The 23,634-nt window shown below is 40.9% G+C and overlaps 1 protein-coding gene across 1 annotated transcript in view; it reads right to left on the reverse strand.

The window, feature by feature from the left end:
• Window positions 1-6,948, reverse strand: part of LOC111960171 (dnaJ homolog subfamily C member 3-like) — a 9,190-nt gene extending 2,242 nt beyond the window's left edge. The window contains exons 1-9 of the mRNA XM_023982068.3: window positions 6,358-6,948; window positions 5,879-5,989; window positions 5,423-5,547; window positions 5,091-5,165; window positions 4,120-4,263; window positions 3,670-3,851; window positions 3,295-3,414; window positions 518-623; window positions 123-243 (exon numbers count right to left, since the gene is read on the reverse strand). Coding sequence (XP_023837836.1) covers window positions 123-243; window positions 518-623; window positions 3,295-3,414; window positions 3,670-3,851; window positions 4,120-4,263; window positions 5,091-5,165; window positions 5,423-5,547; window positions 5,879-5,989; window positions 6,358-6,442 — 1,069 coding nt within the window. The 5' untranslated portion in view covers window positions 6,443-6,948. The remainder of the gene's footprint in view (window positions 1-122; window positions 244-517; window positions 624-3,294; window positions 3,415-3,669; window positions 3,852-4,119; window positions 4,264-5,090; window positions 5,166-5,422; window positions 5,548-5,878; window positions 5,990-6,357) is intronic.
• Window positions 6,949-23,634: the final 16,686 nt, after the last annotated feature.

Here is a 23,634-nt window from a genome sequence, read left to right on the forward strand (position 1 = left end):
TTTACTCAAGTAGTATTTTACTGGGTGACTCACTTGTACTTGAGTCATTTTCTTTTAAGGTATCTTTACTTTTACTCAAGTATGAAACATTGGGCACTTTTTACACCACTGGGTGAAAGTACCTTTCTCGTAGTCCTGGTTGAGGATGAAAGCCTCAGCTCTGTCTCGGAGGATGTTGATGTTGCGTGGGTCTCTCTGGTGGGCTTCAGAACAGATGTCTATTGCCTTAGCAGCCATCTTGTTCTGGTGGAGAAAAATGGAACAACGTATATTAAGCATTATTATTGGTTGCCAGTCCATTAGTAATTACTTAATCATTAAGTAATATCGTTTTTAAAAAGTTATGTGAAGTCAGCGGTAGTAAAAGTAATTATGAGAATTTGAACACACTACCATTGAATTTCTGACTTTAGTAGAAGAACAGGCCAAGCTATTACTATCAAATGACTATGGCTGAGGCCATGGTAACGGTCCACTCTATAGGTTAAATCTTTCTACAGTATGTGATGGGACCCACCTTGACCAGGCAGAAGCAGATCCTCTCATTGGCCTTGTTGGTGTAGTATGGCACATTAGGCTCTGTTCTCATCACTGACTCATACTTGTCTATGGCCTCCTGATACCTGAGAACAAACATTTAATAATATACATTTTAGAGCAACAAGAGATAAATACAACCACCATACAATAGTCATAACTAAAATCAACCAAAGTGGATACAAATACAAACTACCATTTAAGAACACATAGGAAGGCAGGGATTGACATTAAGGGTTGACCTATTGTCTGGGGCTGAGCAGTCGTACAAGTGGCCAGAGTAAACAGCCTGCTACTCAGTCCCAGTTGCTAATATATGCATATTATTAGTGTGTCATCTGATGAAGATCATCAAAGGTTAGTAATTAATTTTCTCTATTTCTGCTTTTTGTGACTCTTGTCTTTGGCTGGAAAAATGGCTGTGTTTTTTTGTGACTTGGCGGTGACCTAACATAATCGTTTGTGGTGCTTTCGCTGTAAAGTATTTTTGAAATCGGACACTGTGGTGGGATTAACAACAAGATTACCTTTAAAATGGTATGAGATACTTGTATGTTTGAGGAATTTTAATTATGAGATTTCTGTTGTTTGAATTTGGCGCCTTGCCCTTTCACTGGCTGTTGTCGTATCGATCCAGTTAACGGGATCGCAGCCATAAGAAGTTTTTAAGTGAAATGCCAAACATTTATGAAAGTCGGGCAAGTTGACCCTGCTCAGATTCTTTTTACTGAACAAAATACAAAGAATTCCAGGACTGATCTTTCTGATTCCTCCACTATGTGTAGGCAAAAGGCAGACAATATATGCCTCTTCTGCATGTAAATAGCTTATTTACATTTTCGGCCAAGAAGCTGATTAAACAGCATGATCATTACACAGGTGCACTTTGTGCTGGGGACAATAAAATGTGAATTTAAAATATGCAGTTGTTACACAACACAATGCCACAGAGGTCTCAAGTTCAGGAAGTGTACAATTGGCATGCTGACTGCAGGAATGTCCACCAGAGCTGTTGGCAGAGAATTTAGGAGTATTTCTGTCTGTAATAAAGCCCTTTTGTGGAGTAAAAACCTCATTCTGATTGGCTGGGCCTGGCTCCCCAGTTGGTGGCTACACCCCTTCCCAGTCATGTGAAATCCACAGATTAGGGACTAATACATTCATTTAAAAAATGGACTGATTTAAAATGGACTGATTTCCTTATATGAACTCTACCTCAGTAAAAACATATACACTACCGTTCAAAAGTTTGGGGTAACTTAGAAATATCCTTGTTTTTGAAAGCAAAACATTTTTTCCATTAAAATAACATAAAATTGATCAGAAATATAGTGTTGACATTGTTCATGTTGTAAATGACTAGTGTTGCTGGAAACGGCTGATTTTTTATGGAATATGGAATATAGGCGTACAGAGGCCCATTATCAGCAACCATCACTCCTGTGTTCCAATGGCACGTTGTGTTAGCTAATCCAAGTTTATAATTTTAAAAGGCTAATTGATCATTAGAAAACCCTTTTGCAATTATGTTAGCACAGCTGAAAACTCTGTTCTAATTAAAGAAGCAATAAAACTTCTTTAGACTAGTTGAGTATCTGGAGCATCAGCATTTGTGGGTTTGATTACAGGCTCAAAATGGCCAGAAACAAAGGACTTTCTTCTGAAACTCGTCAGTCTATTCTTGTTCTTAGAAATTAAGGCTATTCCATGCGAGAAATTGCCAAGAAACTGAAGATCTCATACAACGCTGTGTACTACTCCCTTCACAGAACAGCTCAAACTGGCTCTAACCAGAATAGAAAGAGGAGTGGGAGGCCCCTGTGCACAACTGAGCAAGAGGACAAGTACATTTGAGTGTCTAGTTTGAGGAACAGATGCCTCACAAGTCCTCAACTGGCAGCTTCATTAAGTAGTACCCGCAAAACACCAGTGAAGAGGATGCTGGCCTTCTAGGCAGAGTTGCAAAGAAAAAGCCATATTTTAGACTGGACAATAAAAATAAAAGATTAAGATGGGCAAACGAACACAGACACTGGACAGAGGAAGCCCGGAAAAAAGTGTTATGGACAGACGAATCTAAGTTTAATGTGTTCAGATCACAAAGAAGAACATTAGTGAGATCTGTCAAGCATGGTGGAGGCAATGTGATGGTCTGGGGGTGATTTGGTGATGGTAAGTGGGATATTTGTAATGGGTAAAAGGGATCTTGAAGAAGGAAGGCTATCACTCAATTTTGCAATGCCATGCCATACCCTGTGGACAGCGCTTAATTGGTACCAATTTCCTTCTACAACAGGACAATGACCCAAAGCACAGCTCCAAACTATGCAAGAACTATTTAGGGAAGAAGCAGTCAGCTAGTATTCTGTCTATAATGGCGTGGCCAGCACAGTCACCGGATCTCAACCCTATTGAGGTGTTGTGGGAGCAGCTTGACCGTATGTTACGTAAGAAATGCCCATCAAGCCAATCCAAATTGTGGGACGTGCTTCAGGAAGCACGGGGTGAAATCTCTTCAGATTACCTCAACAAATTGACAACTAGAATGCCAAAGGTCTGCAAGGCTGTAATTGCTGCAAATTGAAGAATCTTTGACGAAAGCAAAGTTAAGGACACAATTATTATTTCAATTAAAAATCTATATTTAAAACCTTGTCAATATCTTGACTATATTTCTTATTAAAAAATATATATATTGTATATATATATTTTTTTCCCCCTTCAGAGCAGGCTCAACTTGCATACAGTGGTACTGACCTTGCCTCCTCGATGTGCTCCTCGGCAGAGTCCAGCTGCTTGCTGAGCTTCTTCACCTGTTTGTAGTGCGAGAAACAGTCCTTGTCATCCTGGTCCAGCTTCAGACACTCTCGGACGTGACTGCACAGAGAGAGATTTACATATAATGTAAAGCGGATTGAGATTCTTTTTCATTTTTTCCCCATGAATTGAGTGAGTATTCTTTACCAACTGACAAACCTCAAGTGCCATAATCAACCACAAATACAAAAACTCAAACCAATGTTGCTCTGAAGCCCAAAATCTCTTCATTTACATGCATTTGCTTGATAAACATGGTTGATTGTTTGCTTAAATCACACCTCCCCATTACTAATAAATTCCTAGTGAGAGTACCCTAGTGACTCCTGGTGCTCCCCCAGGTCATAGTGCAGATTGCTGAGCTTGAGGAAGGCAGCTCGGTTGTCATTCCTCAGCTGGGTGGTGGGAGTCAGGTCCTGGATGGCCTTCCTGGGATCTCCCAGGCGGATGTAGCATTCAGCCCGGAGCTCCCGAGACTCAGGGTCCCAGGGGGAGAGCTGAGGAGAAAGAGAGGTAAGGTCAGTGGTGTGAATTTTCCCTTTTTATGATTTGATACAAGACTGTTGAAGTATAGTACAGCACTGTTTGATGATGAAGGTATTGCTTAGGTGAAAATGCATTTCTTTCCATCCTCAGACTAGGCCCTGTGACAGAGGGAGCCCCTACCTCCATGACAAGGCCCAATTTCTAGGCCCTGCAGCAGAGCTAACCCCTACCTCCATGACCAGGCCCAATATCTGGCCCTGTGGTGGAGCTAGCCCCTACCTCTACGACGCGGTCCAGCACAGTGATGGTGGTGCTGTAGTCTCCTCTGTGGTGGGCCGCGTGGGCCTCCTCCCGCAGCTCCACCAGCTCGTTGGCCCTCATCAACTGGTCCCGCGCCTCCTCCTGGTAAGGGGAGCGCTGCAGCTGAGGAGGAGGAAGTAAATCAAATAGAAAGGTCAAGTTTCTGAAGAAACTGTGTGACATTTATTACAAGCTTATAATTATTATAAGAGATCACTCATATCAGGTCTAAAAATACATATCACCACACAACACATCAAGTCTAATCTAATCCTTCAGATTCCCTTTACCTTGCCCACATCACATAATTGCAGTAGCAAAATGATAATGAATGAGATTTTTTTTGAAGCGCAACATGAGACAGTGAAACGATACGATGATGGTATGAGCATTCGGAAAATACAGCAGTGAGATTTTGATTGAAAGAAGGATAAGGTAGAAATATATAGAAACATAATTAATAGTATGGTAGTAGTAGCATTCTAAAGTCAGCAAAATAAGAAACGTCCTCTCACTGTCAACTGCAGCATCTTAGGCATCTCACAGTACRGACATTGCAATTTATTGCCCTGGCCACATCTGCAGTCCTCATGCCTCCTTGCAGCATGCCTAAGGTACGTTCACACAGATGAACAGGGACCCTGGGCATCTTTCTTTTGGTGTTTTTCAGAGTCAGTAGAAAGGCCTCTTTAGTGTCCTAAGTTTTCATAAMTGTGACCTYAATTGCCTACTGTCTGTAAGCTGTTAGTGTCTTAACGACYGTTCCACAGGTGCATGTTCATTAATTGTTATGGTTCATTGGACAAGCATGGGAAACAGTGTTTAAACCCTTTACAATGAAGATCTGTGAAGTTTTGTATTTTCACAAATGATCTTTGACAGGGTCCTGAAAAAGGGACTTTCTTTTTTTGCTGAGTTTAGTAGTTATATTTCTAAGCATCTAGACTTACCACAGTCTCAAAGTCCTCCCGAGCATCCTGGGTGTTGCCCTGCTTCAGGAGGATATTCCCTCTCTGCAGTCTGGCCTGGAAACATGGAGGAAGTTGGAGGGGGAGAGAGAGAGAGGGATGAATGTTGAAAGTAGGAGGAGAGAGAAACAATGAGGGAGAGAGCCAGAGAGGGTGACATAGGACACAAAGACAGAGAAAGATACAGGTAAACAGGCAGAGATAAATAGAGAAAGAAAGAGTTAATAACAATATCACAACATTGTGTCCATAACTGTGATTTATCATGACAACAGAGATGATATTATTGTTGATGACTGTCTGTGACCACTTACAGCCAGGAAGTCTGGTTTGAGCTGGATGGCTCTGGTCAGATCTGGAAGGGCTGATTTGGACTTCCCCATGGCCAGAAACACAGCTGCCCGCTTGTAGTAGGTGAGGTAGTTCTTAGAGTCTCCCTCTGAGGGGAGGCATAGGGTTGAATACATTACGTTAGTAGGTGATCACATACTTTAGATCTAGCTATTGTCATGTGGCTACATTGATTACATGGCCATACATTGACTGAAAGTGTGTAGGTATAAATGGTCAATGTGTTTATCTAAGTGAAAGGATGTATGACAAAGTTGGCATACAACGATTCATCCTTTGGAAGGACTGTGTTATGCAATGCAGCAGCCTGACTTACTTTTAAGAGAGGGTACTAACGGAGGGAGACAGACACAAAAGCTACAGGCTGAGATCTAAGGATGTTTGAGTTATGATAACGAGTGTCTGGTTGGTAACCTTACCCACTGCATAGTGGTAGTGGGACAAAGCCTCCGCCAGTTGACCGGCGGCCAACAGCTTACGGCCCATCTCCAAGTGCTGCTCAATCTCCACATGAGTTGCCCCCAAGACACCTGAAACAACACTTTGTGTGCGTGAGCCTCTAAAAGAAGGCCCCAAAGCAATACATATAGCTAGTTCAGCTAACCACATAGGAACTGACTTTAATGCAGGAAACAGTGTATGTTTTGTTGGGAAAGGGGATTTTCAAAAGACAAGTGGAAAACCAGTTAAGTTACAGCCAAAGGTTTTGGGTAGCCTAGTTAGCCTACAGCTAGTAGCAAGCAATGGGGGGCACACCTGATCATGCTGAACCCTATACAACCGGTCGTAGTTAAGGAAATGACTGAATACTTTAGTTACCAGTATTTTCTATGCACAATGCAGGCAGAACTTTTATAGCACAAAACACAAGCTAACTACCTTGTCTGTCTTGTCTTACCGTTCAACTGGATGTCCAGAATGACACAGAGCAGTGACAAGGAAGACAGGAACCCGTTGAGACCTTTCCGTCGACCCGACTCCATACTTGAATACTTCAAACTTCTCCCGGAGCTGTATATTTCACGTCTCTAATTATATTGTACGCTATCATTTAAACTGTAATTTCCTTCATCGTGTTTCTTCCTGAACCTTTGAGGATAACAAGTGTTCCCATAGTCCGGTTAAGAAATAGTTCCGAGTGACACAGTGGAACGCCACTGGAAGGTTCCTACAATTTCCTTGCGAAGGACAACACAAGTTGTTTAGACAACGAAGAGTGAGCAAAAATATAGCATGAATCTAATATATTGTTCCCGTTTTCTCTACGTGGCATGACATTGAATAACTTCGGCAAATGTCAACAATAGGTGGTTTCTTAAGTGAAACTTCAACCGGTCCCGTTGCTGGCCACCTCCTTCACTGATTCAAGCTGCCCTACATTTCTTTAGTGAAGTGCAGTTCGCGAACGGTTCATTCTTTTTGAACGATTCTTTTTACCGACTCGAGGTCATGATTCATTTTCTGAGTGATTTGTTCATTTTAGTCGTTAGTTTAACTTGCTAGTGCTGGCATCAATGAGTCCTACAGCGTAGGCTGGCTACACGCTCCTCCGGCACAGAAGCTCCAGAGACATGATCAAACCACCAACTGTCTGTCATATACGCGCAAAGAAATAGATCATGAGCATAGAGAAGACAAATACATATTTAGAACTGATCATTGATCTCATGGTGCAAAAAAATAATATATTATTGAACGTTATGACGGACACAGCGTTGTAGAACCAAAACATACACAGCCTCAGAGACATCTGCTCAACAAACCCGAACTCGAGAACGAATATTACGGGGGGCTGCAGTTCGCGAACGATATTGTGCTTATCACCCTCACGGCAGTCACGCAATACATTCCGCCAAGAGTCGTTCATAATCTAGTTCGGTTGCGACCATAACTAGACCTCGTTTCAAATGTATCATTCAATAAATAATATTATTGTATGCCTAGAAATCAACAAATGTACATTGTTTAAAGCACACGTTTAAAAGTCTCAGTCACAAATTACAGCTCCATAAGCCCCCTTATGGCAGGGGCTCCAAAACTTTTTCACTCGGGCCCCCCTTCCAGCATTCGGGAACATCACGCACCCCTCTGCGCGCGCCACRTCTATTTCTATGGGCACAAGCACWGTTCATAACACAAACTGTTCACAYCCCTCTTGTTGGTGGAGAGAACTTTGCTGGTTTAAAGSTTATTTCCTGCAATTCTTCACATTTTGTCATGGGGTGCAAATAAAATGTTGCCGTTTTAAAGCAAATTTTCTTGCAATTCTATACATTGTGCCACGTCTAATGTGTATTCATGTAATATATGAGAAGCTAAAAAACCTCAATAAAAATGGGCAAGTTCATCTGGACATTTCTGACAAGTTACAAATAGCTCTCTAAGATATGCAATGACTAACATGACAAGAGGAGCTGATGATGCACTACCCAGTTATGAAATTGCACCTTGAGATGTGAACGAGAGAGCAAAATTACATTCTACTATTAAGACTTTCAAGAGTAAGTTTAAAGACACCCCCCATGGTGAATGAGATGTGAACGAGAGGCTTGTAGAATCGTGACTCTTTCGAGTTTTCAGTTCATTATTCGCCAGTAGGGCAGTAGGGGGTCCTGTGTGCTCTGGTCATAAATGAAAGAAATGAGTCAAAAGATTCGTTCTCTGGACTGAACGAGTCGAAAATATCCGAGTCAGTAATAAGAGCCGAAACCATTACTAATTTATGTGCGGTGAATGGCCACTGGCCAGTCCTAGCAGTACACATCCTTGTTGCCTACAAACGTGGGGCGGTCTCATTGGTTGAACTATTTTAGCTCGTACACGAAACTCCCATGTCCTTGTATGGTACAGAATGCCGTCACTGCACATACAGTGGAAACACCAGAAATAAGCACACAAGGAAATTCATTGATAGGCCTACCCTATGTCTAATTTTCTGTGGTAGTAATAAACATATGTTTGACGATGTTCATTCCTTATTAGATACAAAAAAAAAATGAATTTGAGTATTTAAAGAGGAATTTTATTGGTTGGAATTATAAAAAACTAAAACAAACATTCAGAATGGCATATGACCACCACACCAGCAGTGTAGCCACGTGTAGGCCTTGGCCTACTCAGTTTGATCTCAGGCCTACCCAAAACATTTCCCAGAAATTATTTAATATAAATTGTGTTTTATCTAATTACATTTTTTAAACTAACGCATGTGAGATTTATTTTCTATTGGTAATTTTATTATAATGTAATTGGCTTCCGACTATTAGTTACATTAAAAAAAAAAATCATACCGTAATTTACCTCAACAATCTGGCAACGTCACGTGGCTAAACTTTGTAGCGCATAAGCTAGCAARCTCTACCATGCTAGCTTACTTGAATTGACTTACCAGCTAAGGTAATTTAGTAGTTCTAGCAATGACAAACCAAATGTCGATCGCTAGGTTTTWCAAAAAAAGATGTCTGGAGGAAAAGGAGTGTGTGCCATTAAGTAATTTAGATCAATCTACTGATAGCTTCCAGAATGAGACATTAACAGGTGGCGACAGGATAGAAACAACCGCAATCGCCATCACAACCGCCAATGCYACGTTGAGCCAGGCATGCTTGCCTACCCCACCGTCTCCTCTCGTTCTTGATGCTGCGGGCGGGGGTGAACCTGCAGTAGGTCCACCGACAGATTTGTCTGCCGTTGATGAACCAGCAAAGTTCCCTTCAAGTATGATAAATGGCAAATCACGCTGCTTCTCTTCAAGRTGGTATGACTAGTTCGTGTGGATTGAGTACAGTAAAGCAAAAKATGCAATTYATTGTACGTTTTGTAGGCACTTTCCTGGGGCAAATGTCGAATTCATATTTATACAAGATGGATTTAAAAACTGGAAACTCACAAGAAATGCTTGTTGCAAACACGAGAATAGCAAATGRCATGCTAGTGCCCTKGCAAAATGTKMATCCTACAAGGCGACCCATGGGCCTAGAAGTYGTGGGACTGTGTTGAACCAAATACATGGTGATGCAAACATGGATTTTATAGAAAGAAACTATGCACATGTTAAAGTGGTCATAGATATTGTTCTAATGTGTGCAAAGCAGGATATTCTACTCAGAGGTCATAGAGAAATTGAAGAGGGCATCAATAAAGGTAACTTTTTAAGAAATCTTCAATTTCATCTCAAAGTATGACTCAGAAATACAAAACAGGCTTAATGAGCTACCTCACAATGCCACGCTTATTAGCCCCGAAATTCAGAACGAGTTGCTGGAGTGTGCAGCATCATTGTTACTGTGCAGGATAAAAGATGAAGTTCATTCTGCGCCTTCCACGTATTTTGCCATACTAGCAGATGAATATAAAGATCAATCTAAACGAGAACTTATTGCTGTGTGCATCCGATGCGTTTATGCTGGAATGATTAAAGAAAGAKCTGTTGGGTTTATGGAAACCGCTGACTTGTCTGTACAAGGAGTTTCTCGGAAARTACTTGAAGTGTTGCARCCCCTGGAGTTGGATCCCACTCTGTGTGGATTTTTGTTTCGATGGCACTTCAGTCATGTCAGGGAACAGAGGGGTACATGTCTTACTAAAGCAAACATTAAAGCAAGMAGTATATGTGCATTGCAACTCCCACCGTCTGAATTTGGTTTTGTGCACCGCGGCAAAAGTGTCGGGACTTGTCATTCCTTTTTTTGACACAGTAAACCAGCTACACACATTCATGAAGTGGATCCCACAGATGCTCGATTCATAGAAGTACAGAAAGAGTTGCATCCCRATAGACCATGTATCGAGCTAGAAAGATCCACGGATGTACGGTGGAGTTCAAAATCAGGGTCTGTGAGTAGTGCTGTTACTGCTAGATGTCATTTCATAGGTTCTTGCAGAGTTTTCAGAGGCTTGTGGACAAACCAAATTAGAAGCCGATGCCCTCTTACAACAAATCCASAACAAGACGTTTTTATTCCTRTTAGTCCCATTTAGTAAATTGTTTGACACTAGTGATTTTGCTACAAAGGGATTACAAAGCTCTACATTATCTGTGACGGACTGTATTGGTTTAATTGAAATCCTCAAAAGCAGCTTTTCTACGTTCAAAGAACTCAGGGGGAGAMTTTGATAAAGTTCTCAAGCTAACTGAAGAGATGATGATTAAGCATGATATTAGTAATTGGGATGTGAGTGCATCACGGCAGCGAAAACTGCCTGTAAAATTGGCAGTGTAGTCACAACTTCATTAGGGAAAACATCCAGCATCAAGAGTGATTGTGACCTGAGGCAACTTTGGAACAATATTCTAGACAAACATATTACTGAGTTAAACTCAAGATTTCAAGAAGACACATACAGGATCGTGCAAGCGGCAGCCTCCTTTTCCAAAAAATCCCAAACCTGCGGCCTTAAAGAGCAGCTGAAGACCACATGCGACCATTATGCAATATCAATTGAGGATGCTGAATTCACTGTTTTTATTCAGCAGTTGAGTGGCAAAATGAACATGGGAAAGAGTGACGTATCCTCCATAATGAGTGTACTTGACAGCTGCCCTGATGATATTTTCCCTAATATAAACKTTCTGTTAAGGATCATTGTCACACTTCCAATGACAACATGCAGTGTGGAGAGACTTTTCTCAACAACAACTAGGATAAAAAATCCTCTTCGCACATCAATGACAAGCGSCCRGCTGAACCACTTCAGTTTGCTGTCTTTTGAGCGTSAACTGACAGATACATTGGATTATGATGAAATCATCACCATATTCAACTCAAAGCCTCGCTGTCTGCGCCTTGTGATGTAGGYCACGCCTTATGATGCGTCTACTAAAGGTAAGGTACCATTTTAYAGTACTACTGCCCGCCGTGGTATAAATTGTAACATCAAATATAGGCKTGTTTGCCCATCGAGATTAAAGTGTGTCTAAAGATGAGTTTATGTTGTTGGCAAGTTGGCAACTGKTCTAGAATTACTGCCTTATTTTAATATGCTGGGATAGGTAATTATTTGTATATGTAACGAGGTTKCTCCAAGTACTATGCACTAGTATAAAACGATTGTATTACGAAATAATATACGGTGCACATCGCAAAATAAATKAAATAAGTCAATTTCAATTTTTSRRWTTTTTTTTAKRSSYMTWMCCCCCCMAAAATCTGGCTAMGCCCCTGCACACACACATCTCAGACATTATAAAACTGTACAAATGTAACAGTTTAACTTTAGTCCGTCCCCTCGCCCCGACCCGGGCGCAAACCAGGGACCCTCTGCACACATCAACAACAGTCACCCACGAAGCATCGTTACCCATCGCTCCACAAAAGSCACGGYCMTTGCAGAGCAAGGGGAACCACTACTTCAAGGTCTCAAAGCGAGTGACGTAACCGATTGAAACGCTATTARCGCGCASCRCCGCTAACTAGCTAGCCATTTCACATMYGTTACACAAACAATACAAAACATCTCGATAACAGAAATACAAATCAATATATGAGAATCAATAAAGTTTGAATCTTCTGGTTATGACCTCCCCCTAGATCTAGAAGTTTGTACGTCAACAGATCATCAAGTGATTCCTTTTCCAAAGAAACAAACTACCTGATTGTCAATATGSAATGAGCCTATATCATTATGAAAATAAATGTGTGAAATGTACATATACTGTAATGAATGTTTCAATTATAAGGCAATCCATYTTATGCTCATTATTTTACAGGCAATATGTTTGCACAGCGCACAACAACATAACTAACTGACACTTCTTCATTATGAGATKATTCCAACTCAAAGACATGATCATATAGGCTACAGCAGGGGTGTCAAACTCATTTTGGGCTGCATTCGGTCTTCAACGAGGTCCGGAGGGTCCCAGTGAAAATTGGTTATATTTCCTCGCTGTCAAAATTTGCAAAAAATGATCCATTTGTTTTGGGGAATTTTCCATGCTCCCTGACTGTCTAGCTTTCATTTTGGTAATTATTAGCATAGCTGCGGGARGTAAGGGTGCTGGTAAATTTAAATAATTTAACCAAAATTATACAAAATAATCTTGCCAAAATTATACAAATAATCTTGCCAAAATTATGACAAATATTTTCCCCCAAAATTGTGTAAAGTTCGGGTAACCTTAGCGAAATTTGCTAATTGTCAAGGTCATTGTTTTTATTTTAAAAGTAACTCAATTACTTTTACTCTGAGTACTTTTTAAATTAGCTACTTTTTACTTTCATTTTAGTTGTTTTTTACATGAGTAGTTTTACTTTACTTGAGTAAAATGTCATTGAAGTAACAGTACTTCTACTTGACTAGGATATTTTAGTACTTTTCCCACCCCTGCTGTAAACCACGCACAAAGTGGCTGGACACAACTCAATGCAGATTAATGTCCTGCACACAGCAATAGACTGTATAGGAGTACAGCATGTTCTGAGCAATAGGAAAGTTCACCATTTCTGTGTCCTCAGCTTTGGTAGAGTTTCAAATTATAGATTGTGCTTCTAAAGTTGTTGATTTGTGTGTTCCTTATTTGTTAATCTTTTGCTTAAAAAAATTGTATTACAGTATATCTACAATTTGTCATTTTAATAACTGTTTAGACTGTAGTAATGTTGTAACATKAATTGTTATTGTTAGAAGTATTTGCACCTTTAGAAAATGAACAGATTCTGTAATATAGAGAATGTAGAAAAAAATAACCAAATAAGAAATCACTCACTGGGTAAATAAAATATTAAATAATGATTATTCAGCAATAAAGTAAACGAGAACCCACTACCGGGTCCGAAATACATGAATAACCATAACCCAGCAAAAGAGTAAAAAGCAACTCACTGCTGGATCAAAATACCACATTTTTGGGTAAACCAAGTAACCAATGTGTTGGGTCATTCACATAATCCAAGAGTGCTGGGTCAAAATAACCCAGTTCTGCACTGTAAAACRTTCCCTTGTAAATCTACAGCATTATACTGGCACTAGAGTTGCCAGCTTAATGCTGTAATTTCGGCGGTCCTGTTCTGTGAGCTTTTGTGGCCTACCAGTTGGCGGCTGAGCATCTTATAGAAAAATAAGTAATTTAAAGTCCGAAGTATGTCACATAAATAGACATCAAAATCACTCAATCAYCCTAACATAATACAACATATAATGGTCTTATCTAGCAAATAAGTGTTCAGTTTCAACTTAACCATGATCATACTGTATATGTAATTTGTGTCTTTTCAGGTCTTAAAGGTTAGTAAAAATGTATGCACTATTACATTTTGTCATTACCACCACATTCTGTCCTYACCATCACAGATCATTATGTGGTGGGAATGACGATTTTACAGTATTTKGGCATAAATAGCAGGGATTCTAGCATGCTAACTCCAGTTGAACAGCTAGCATACAATGTATCCTAAATACATTTTTTAAAATGAAATTAGAGCCTATTTGCTAATGACTTTCAATATATCTTCTCAAGTCATATTTACCTTTTTTCCCCCTATAATTTTCCRGCATCAAAATTTGAATCTCTCTTCATGACATCGATGTGTTGCACTGTTACTATTCATATCCATGATAACCAAGTACACAAACTTTTGAAATAACGTTGTAATTTGCTTGTCATGGTGGTAATGACACAATACTTATTAAGAGGACTGTRTTTTGTGTAAAACAAATAAATAAATATAAAGTTACAAATGGCTTATGAACATGTTTTAGTTTCTAATATGTTTTAGTTAACCATTTATTTGACTATATATATATTTTTAAACCGGTGCATTAAATATGTTCTAATTATCAAGACTTTTGTACTACTTAGCAAAATGTTAAAAGTCTGGGTGTAAGACAGTTTTGCACTGTTTTTGTCCTATCAGAACTCAGGATAAGACCYAGATGCAGACAGTTTTAATCAGATGTTTATTAATGAAACAGGGGGCAGTCAGATGACCGGTCAAGTGGAGGCAGAGGTCAGTAATCCAGGGCAGTGTTAGACAGGTACAGAACGGCAGGCAGGGTCAGGGCAGACAGTGGTCAAAAACGAAAAAACGGGCAAGAGAGAAACAAGAGTACAGGAAAAACAAGCTGGTAGGCTTGACGAGACGAACTGGCAACAGAAAACACAGGTATAAAAGCACAGGTGGAAATGGATGACACCTGCAGGGGGGTGGAGACAAGCACAAGACAGGTGAAAYGGATCAGGGTGTGACAAAAACAGTGAAATCCAGACACTTAAATGCTTTAGAAAAAAGAAAAAAAAACATATTGAAAGCTGAAAAAAAAGGTTTAAGGTTATTTTAGTCTCTACTTATTGGATGTGAAATAAAACATCGAAATAAACATGGTCTTAATCTAACTCAGAGACCATTTATGCCCGTATTTACAAAATCCCCCATTTTATATTGTGTGGGGGAGAGCGAGACAGCGAGAGATTTTAAAATTGGGATTGGTTACAATCCTAGATCTATGACCAGGGGCAACTTTATTCGTGGTAAGGAGGTTCATAGGCAGTGAAACACAATGGGACAGTTTGGGCATGAGCATCTAGGAGAGAGAAGTCAGCACAGCATCAGGTGTTCCTCATGGTGCTCCATAGAAATCCTCCTTAGTTCTGATTTGTCAGCTCTTCTCACCCCTAGGACAAGAATAGAAAAGGAAAGAATATAATGAGAAACAGAGCGCACCAGGGCTATTACTCTGTGGGTGAAATGACAGGTGACAAAGGAAATAATGATTATATGTGTACCTCACTAGATGTCTTGATTCAAACTCCGTGAGCTCTTGGGAGACTGGGGAAATGTAGRGGTTGAAAACAGCATGGCTTCCTCTGGGCCACCTTGTCTTGCTCTTTGTCCCATCTTCAGGGTCCATCATCTTGGGTTGATTTCAAWCCTACAGCATATATCCAATATAGTTTATGAAATCAATTGAGGCATTGAACAWATACTAATAAGACAGCTCAATACACCTACCTCAAACCCCAGCTAACTGATGCAACATTGCTGTAGCCTACACAAWACCACAGATTTTTTTACCAGATGCTCAACATTTTCCTTTCTTTCTGTGCCACCAAATGTTTGCATTCTACTGGTAAATTGAACAGGTTATGCTAACACTGTAACATTATGGAAGAATATTTAAATTAAACAGATGGTTAGCGCGGAGAAGTAGGACGGCAAAACCATGACTTATGTCACGCAACTGAGAGCCGTGTGAACCAAATCACATGGTTGTGACAGCTAAGCTGTGTTGCCATTCATGCTCTCCCCATTGACTAGACCAGGGCTGTCCAACCCTGTTCCTGGAGATCTACCATCATGGTGCAACACAATCTCACACTCAATTCATACAAATATGTACAAAAAGTATTTCAGCAGACACAGTGACATCTACTGTAGATGGCTAACAATATTAGTTATTTCTTGTGTAGTTTGCAATTTTCCCTATCATGAGATACTCTACCTCAGGTGAGCAAAACCTCAAGACTTCCTTAAATATTGTGCACCGGCTGTTGTTTACAAAAATACATAGACCGCCACCCCTTGTCTTACCATAGGCTGTTCTATCCTGCCGATACAGCGTATAACCCACCAGCTGTATGTTATTCATGTTGTCTTTCAGCCACGACTCGGTGAAACATAAGATATTACAGTTTTTAATGTCCCGTTGGTAGAATATACGTGCTTGTAATTCATCCACTTTATTAACGAGYGATTGTACGTTGGCCAATAGTACCGATGGCAAAGGCAGATTAGCCACTCGTTGCCTGATCCTCACAAGGCACCCCGATCTCCTTCCGCAAATTCTCTTTCTCCTGCGACTGACTGGGATGAGAGCCTGTTCGGGTGTCTGGAGTAAATCCCTCTCGTCCGTCTCGTTAAAGAAAAATGATTCGTTCAGTTCAAGGTGAGTAATCTCTATTCTGATGTCCAGAAGCTCTTTTTGGTCATAAGAGACAGTAGCAGCAACATTATGTACAAAATAAGTTACAATGTGAAAAAAGAAACAAAATAGCACGGTGGGTTAAGAGCCCATAAAACAGCCGACATCCACTCTGGCGTCATCTCTCATCTATGCCTACTGTAAAGAAATACAGAATGTTCGAGTAATTGTTACAGGAGGTTTCAATCTACAGCATTCATGCTGTAAAACACATTTACGGTACGGCTATTATACTGTGCATTAGGATAGTAAGTAGATTGACATACGCCTACACCAATTTTTTTTTTTTTGCAATTAAACACTGGAGTGATAGTGTGCAGAAGATAATGTGCAAATAGAGATCTGGGGTGCAAAGGAGCAAAAAATAAAAAATAACAGTATGGGGATGAGATGTTGATGGGCTGCTTAAAGTTAGAGAGGGAGATATGAGTCTCCAGTTTCACTGATTTTTGCAATTCTTTCCAGTCATTGGAGCAGAGAATGGAAGGAAAGGCGGCCAAAAGAGGAATTGGCTTTGGGGGTGACCAGAGAATATACCTGCTGGAGACGTGCTACGGTGTGCTGCTATGGTGACCAGTGAGCTGAGATAAGGTGGGGCTTTACCTAGCAAAGACTTGATGACTGGATGACCTGGAGCCAGTGGGTTTGGCGACGAGTATGAAGCGAGGGCCAGCTAACGAGAGCAACAGGTCGCAGTGGTGGGTAGTATATGGGGCTTTTGTGACAAAACGGATGGCACTGTGATAGACTGCATCCAATTTGCTAGTAGAGTGTTGGAGGTATTTTGTAAATGACATCGCCGTGTCAAGGATTGATGGGATAGTCAGTTTTACGAGGGTATGTTTGGCAGCATGAGTGAAGGATGCTTTGTTGCGAAATAGGAAGCCGATTTCTAGATTTAATTTTGGATGGAGATGTTTAATGGGAGTCTGGAAGGAGAGTTTACAATCTAACCAGACACCTAAGTATTTGTAGTTGTCCACATATTCTAAGCAGAACCGTCCAGAGTAGTGATGCTGGACGGGCGGGCAGGTGCGGGCAGCGATCGGTTGAAAGCTGCATTTAGTTTTACTTTAATTTAAGAGCAGTTGGAGGCCACGGAAGGAGTTAACCAGTGTCCAAAGAAGGGCCAGAAGTATACAGAATGGTGTCGTCTGCGTAGAGGTGGATCAGAAGATCACCAGCAGCAAGAGCGACATCATTGATGAATACAGAGAAAAGAGTCGGCCCGAGAATTTAACCCTGTGGCACCCCCATAGAGACTGCCAGAGGTCTGGACAACAGGCATTTGACACACTGAACTCTGTCTGAGAAGTAGTTGGTGAACCAGGCAAGGCAGTCATTTGAGAAACCAAGGCTGTTGAGTCTGCCGATAAGAACGTGATGATTGACAGAGTCGAAAGCCTTGGCCAGGTGATGAATAGCTGCACAGTATTGTCTCTTATTTATGGCGGTTATGATTAGAGGTCGACCGATTAATCGTAATGGCCGATTATTTAGGGCCAGTTTCAAGTTTTCATAACAATCGGAAATCTGTATTTTTGGACACCGATTTGGCCGATTTTTTTTTTATTTTTTTTTACATCTTTATTTAACTAGGCAAGTCAGTTAAGAACACGTTCTATTTTCAATGACGGCCTAGGAACGGTGGGTTAACTGCCTTGTTCAGGACGAACGCCAGATTTGTACCTTGTCAGCTCGGGGATTCAATCTTGCAACCTTACAATTAACTAGTCCAAGCTCTAACCACCTGCATCTCATTGCACTCCACGAGGAGCCGCCTGTTACGCGAATGCAGTAAGAAGCCAAGGTAAGTTGCTAGCTAGCATTAAACTTATCTTATAAAACAATCACTCAATCATAATCACTAGTTAAACTACACATGGTTGATGATATTACTAGTTTATCTAGCGTGTCCTGCGTTGATATAATTGATGCGGTGCGATTCGGCGAAAAATACTGTCGTTGCTCCAACGTGTACCTAACCATAAACATCAATGCTTTCTTAAAATCGATAACAGAAGTATATATTTTTTAACCTGCATATTTAGCTAAAAGAAATCCAGGTTAGCAGGCAATATTAACCAGGTGAAATGTGTCACTTCTCTTACTTCATTGCACGCAGAGTCAGGGTATATGCGATAATAATAACATTTTGTTTTCGAATGATAGTTTCCGGATTCGACCATATTAATGACCAAAGGCTCGTATTTCTGTGTGTTATTGTTGATATAATTAAGTCTATGATTTGATAGAGTAGTCTGACTGAGCGATGGTAGGCAGCAGCAGGCTCGTAAGCATTCATTCAAAAGCACTTTCGTGGTTTTGCCAGCAGCTCTCACTGTGCTTCAAGCATTGCGCTGTTTATGACTTCAAGCCTATCAACTCCCGGGATTAGGCTGGTGTAACCGATCTGAAATGGCTAGCTAGTTAGCGGGGTGCGCGCTAATGCGTTTCAAATGTCACTCGCTCTGGACTTGGAGTAGTTGTTCCCCTTGCTCTGCATGCGTAACGCTGCTTCGAGGGTGGCTGTTGTCGTGTGTTCCTCGTTCAAGCCCAGGTAGGAGCGAGGAGAGGGACGGAAGCTATACTGTTACACTGGCAATACTAAAGTGCTATAAGAACATCCAATAGTCAAAGGTATATGGAATACAAATAGTATAGAGAAGATAGTCCTATAAATACTATATTAACTACAACCTAAAACCTCTTACCTTGGAATATTGAAGTCTCATGTTAAAAGGAACCACCAGCTTTATATGTTCTCATGTTCTGAGCAAGGAACTTAAACGTTAGCTTTTTTAATGGCACATATTGCCCTTTTACTTTCTTCTTCAACACTTTGTTTTTGCATTATTTAAACCAAATTGAACATGTTTCATTATTTATTGAGGCTAAAATGATTTTTATTGATGTATTATATTAAGTTAAAATAAGTGTTCATTAGTATTGTTGTACATTATTACAAATACATTTAAAAATCGGACGATTATCTGGTATCGGCTTTTTTTGGGCCTCCAATAATCGGTATCGGCGTTGAAAAATCATAATCGGTCGACCTCTAGTTATGAAATCGTTTAGGACCTTGAGCGTGGCTGAGGTGCACCCATGGCCAGCTCGGAAACCAGATTGCATAGCGGTGAAGGTCGGTGGGATTCAAAATGGTCGGTGATCTGTTTGTTAACTTGGCTTTCGAAGACCTTAGAAAGGCAGGGTAAGGATAGATATAGGTCTGTAACAGTTTGGGTCTAGAGTGTCTCCCCTTTGAAGAGGGTGATGACCGCGGCAGCTTTCCAATCTTTGTGGATCTCAGACGATATGAAAGAGAGGTTGAACAGGCTAGTAATAGGGGTTGCACAAATTGCGGCGGATAATTTGAGAAAAAGGTGTCCAGCATTTCTGCCCGGCTGATTTGTATGGGTCCAGATTTTGCACCTCTTTCAGAACATCGGCTTTCTGGATTTGGGTGGAGAAATGGGGGGAGTCTTGGGCAAGTTGCTGTGGGGGGTGCAGGGCTGTTGACCAGGGTAGAGGTAGCCAGGTGGGAAGCATGGACAGCCGTAGAAAAATGCTTATTGAAATGCTCAATTATCGTGCATTTATTGGTGGTGACAGTGTTTCCTGTCCTCAGGGCAGTGAGCAGCTGGGAGGAGGTGCTCTTATTCTCCATGGACTTTACAGTGTCCCAGAACTTTTTGGAGTTTGTGCTACAGGATGCAAATTTCTGTTTGAAAAAGCTAGCCTTTGCTTTCCTAACTGTCTGTGCATATTGGTTCCTGACTTCCCTGAAAAGTTGCATATCGCAGGGGCTATTCAATGCTAATGCAGTATGCCATATTATGTTTTTGTGCTGGTCAAGGGCAGTCAGGTTTGGAGTGAACCAAGAGCTATATCTGTTCCTGGTTCTACACTTTTTTGAGTGGGGCATGCTTATTTAAGATGTTGAGGAAAGCACTTTTAAAGAATAACTAGGCATCCTCTACTGACGTTATGAGGTCAATATTCTTCCAGGATACCCGGGCCAGGTTGATTAGAAAGGCCTGCTCGCTGAAGTGTTTTAGGGAGCGTTTGACAGTGATGAGGGGTGGTCGTTTGACCGCAGACCCATTACGGACGCAGGCAATGAGGCAGTGATCGCTGAGATCCTGGTTGAAGACAGCAGAGGTGTATTTGGAGGGCAGGTTGGTTAGGATGATATCTACGAGGGTGCCCATTTTTACGGATTTGGGGTTGTACCTGGTAGGTTCATTGATAATTTGTGTGAGATTGAGGGCATCAAGCTTAGATTGTAGAATGGCCGGCGTGTTAAGCATGTCCCAGTTTAGGTCATCTAACAGCACGAGTTCTGCAGATAGATGGGGGGCAATCAATTCACATATGGTGTCCAGGGCACAGCTGGGGGCAGAAGGTGATCTATAGCAAGCGGCAACGGTGAGAGACTTGTTTCTGGAAAGGTGGATTTTTAAAAGTAGAAGCTCAAATTGTTTGGGCACAGACCTGGATAGTAAGACAGAACTCTGCAGGCTATCTCTGCAGTAGATTGCAACTCCTTCCCCTTTGGCAGTTCTATCTTGTCGGAAAATGTTATAGTTAGGGATGGGAATTTCAGGGTTTTTGGTGGTCTTCCTAAGCCAGGATTCAGACACGGCTAGGACATCCGGGTTGGCAGAGTGTGCTAAAGCAGTGAATAAAAATGCATACTGCCTCCAGCTCCACACAAGTGGTGTTACGCGCTGATGAAGCGTGCCTTCCGTTGCCTATGCATTTGCATGGCAAATGGGAAGTGCGCTTCAATAAATGTCCATCTCACAGTTCAGCTATCTGAGCTTTGAGCACTAAATGGATAAAGGCATGGCATGCATAGGCCTTTAGGATTAAATCCAATTTATGCTTGATCTGGAAATGTGGTCGGAGGCACATGTGACGCAATTGTGGAGCCCCCTTAGGCATGCAGAGGCCAAATCAAGCTCCTTACCGATGCGCCTCTCAAAATGTTTAACAATGCGGAGGGCTCTGTATAGCTCCGCATTGACTTGATTGGTTGATGGTAGGTGGGGGCGGGAGGTCCTGTATATACACTAACTCACTTCCTTGACAAATTCCTTCACAATAGTGCTGCTCCGCTAAGCGCAAGAAGTATGAAAGCCCTGACTTCTAAGGCTACATCGCAGTAAATGCTGTAAGGCCACTTCAGAGGTTGGATTGACTATGCAGAGCCTTTAATAGCCCCACCACACAAAACCTTCACAACCCTTTATCAACTTTGTTAAGGTAATATTAAAAGTAAGTCAAGCCATTGCTTATAGGGAAAATACGAGCAGGATTGTTTCATTCAGAATGAAACAAAACAGGTTTTGCATATGCTATTTAAAGAACTGGTTTAGATTCATAAATAGGCCAACAATAATAATGATATATAATAATAATAATAATAATAATAATAATAATGATAAAACAAAATATAATAGCCCCAAAAAATCAGCATGTGGAAATCTTAAAAACGCTTCTGCTCAACTATACAAATTTGATTATAGATGCATGCAATACATCACAATTTTTGTAAATGTACCATCCAGCACTTCCAACTCAAAACCCCTTCCTGCAGCTATGCTTATTAGTGAGCTGGACAGTCAATAAACTGTGTTATAATTTCTACACAGTTTGGATTTAGTCATTTTAAAGTATATTGAATCGACCCCCCCTAATTGTTTTTATAAAAAATAAAGAAATATATAAGCAATAGCGGCCAAGAAGTGCTCCGCATATGTGGGAACTCCTTCAAGACTGTTGGAAAAGCATTCCAGGTGAAGCTGGTTGAGAGAGTGCCAAGAGTGTGCAAAGCTGTCATCAAGGCAAAGGGTGGCTACTTTGAAGAATTTGCTTAACACTTTTTTTGTTTTTTTGTTACTACATAAATCCATATGTGTTATTTCATAGTTGTGATGTCTTCACTATTATTCTACAATGTAGAAAATAGTACAAATAAAGACAAACCCTTGAATGAGTGGTTGTGCCCAAACTTTTGACTGGTACTGTGTATGACTAAAATACTCAAACCACCAGCAGGCTGGATTGGCTGTATGTTTGACACCTTTATACAGTACAGTGTAAAACTCTCTCAATAGATATTGTTTAGGGAGCGGTCGAAACGTACATAATTGTTACCAGGAGGAAAATGGGGGAGGGTCATGCGTTTTCAATTTCAGTCAGGGGGAGGAGGGTTTTTTGTATTTTTTTTAATTTAGTCCAGGGGAGGGTCATGCAATGCGTAGTAGATGAAATGTCATATTTCTCAGTGTTTGAGAATTAGTTGCTTCATATAGTATCTCGATGTGTGCCCGATTATGCCCCACATCCCTGATTCTCTGCTCTGTGTGCAATTATCAAGTACTCCTAGTGTAGTCTCAATAAAATGATCCATAGCCTATACCCCTCAAACTCAAGTCTGGACCTCGAAGCCAGTTCCACTGCATTGTTCTCCTCCTAAACAGGGACTGATTTAGACCTGGGACACCAGGTAGACCAGGTAGAACAAATCAGGTCGAACAGAAATCCAACAGGCTCCGGATCTCGTAGGGTAAGGGTTGAGTACTACCCTTGGCCTATACTACAGGCTATAAGAAGAGCATACTTGGAGAAGCACAGGGCAAAGTTATGTTTCWAAGACAATATACTTCCTTCCCAAGTTTTTGTGCTGCTGGGATGGTGTATATTAAACTACACTGCAATGGATAGGCATTCTGTATTATGAGCCCCGGCTTGCCCTGCTCTTGCTGATGTAAACCCTGTTGTGCTGCCTAACCAATGACTGTGGTGTGTATGGTGGCAMTTCAGGGGGCAATATCTGTGCAAGCGACTAGGCCGACTGATGTCCTGTTCAGTTTGAGAGGTAGAGCACTTAGATTAGCAGGACTGGAGGTAATCCTGCTACTGCTATAATTGATTTGAATAAAAATCWATTTGTTTTGTTTCCTAATGAAACTATTTGTCAGAGTTACTGACCTTGACAATAAGCCATATTCGAGTAATTTACATAACTTACATTATTATGAAGCGGCAGCAGAACATGGGTGTTGAGTAGGTTCATTCGAGAAGGCCTARTKCATTTAAACCGTTTTTGATTTGACTTTAGGCTAATAACAAGAGGGCTTTGTGTTGGAKCCTATTTCTTCCTATTTAAGAAAAAAGAGGTAKGCCTTCCTGTTTGACAGACGAAATTATAGTCTACTGTCCATAGATTTTGTCAACCAATTCC

The sequence above is a fragment of the Salvelinus sp. IW2-2015 genome, linkage group LG37 (assembly GCF_002910315.2).
Source record: "Salvelinus sp. IW2-2015 linkage group LG37, ASM291031v2, whole genome shotgun sequence".
Lineage (NCBI taxonomy): Eukaryota > Metazoa > Chordata > Actinopteri > Salmoniformes > Salmonidae > Salvelinus > Salvelinus sp. IW2-2015.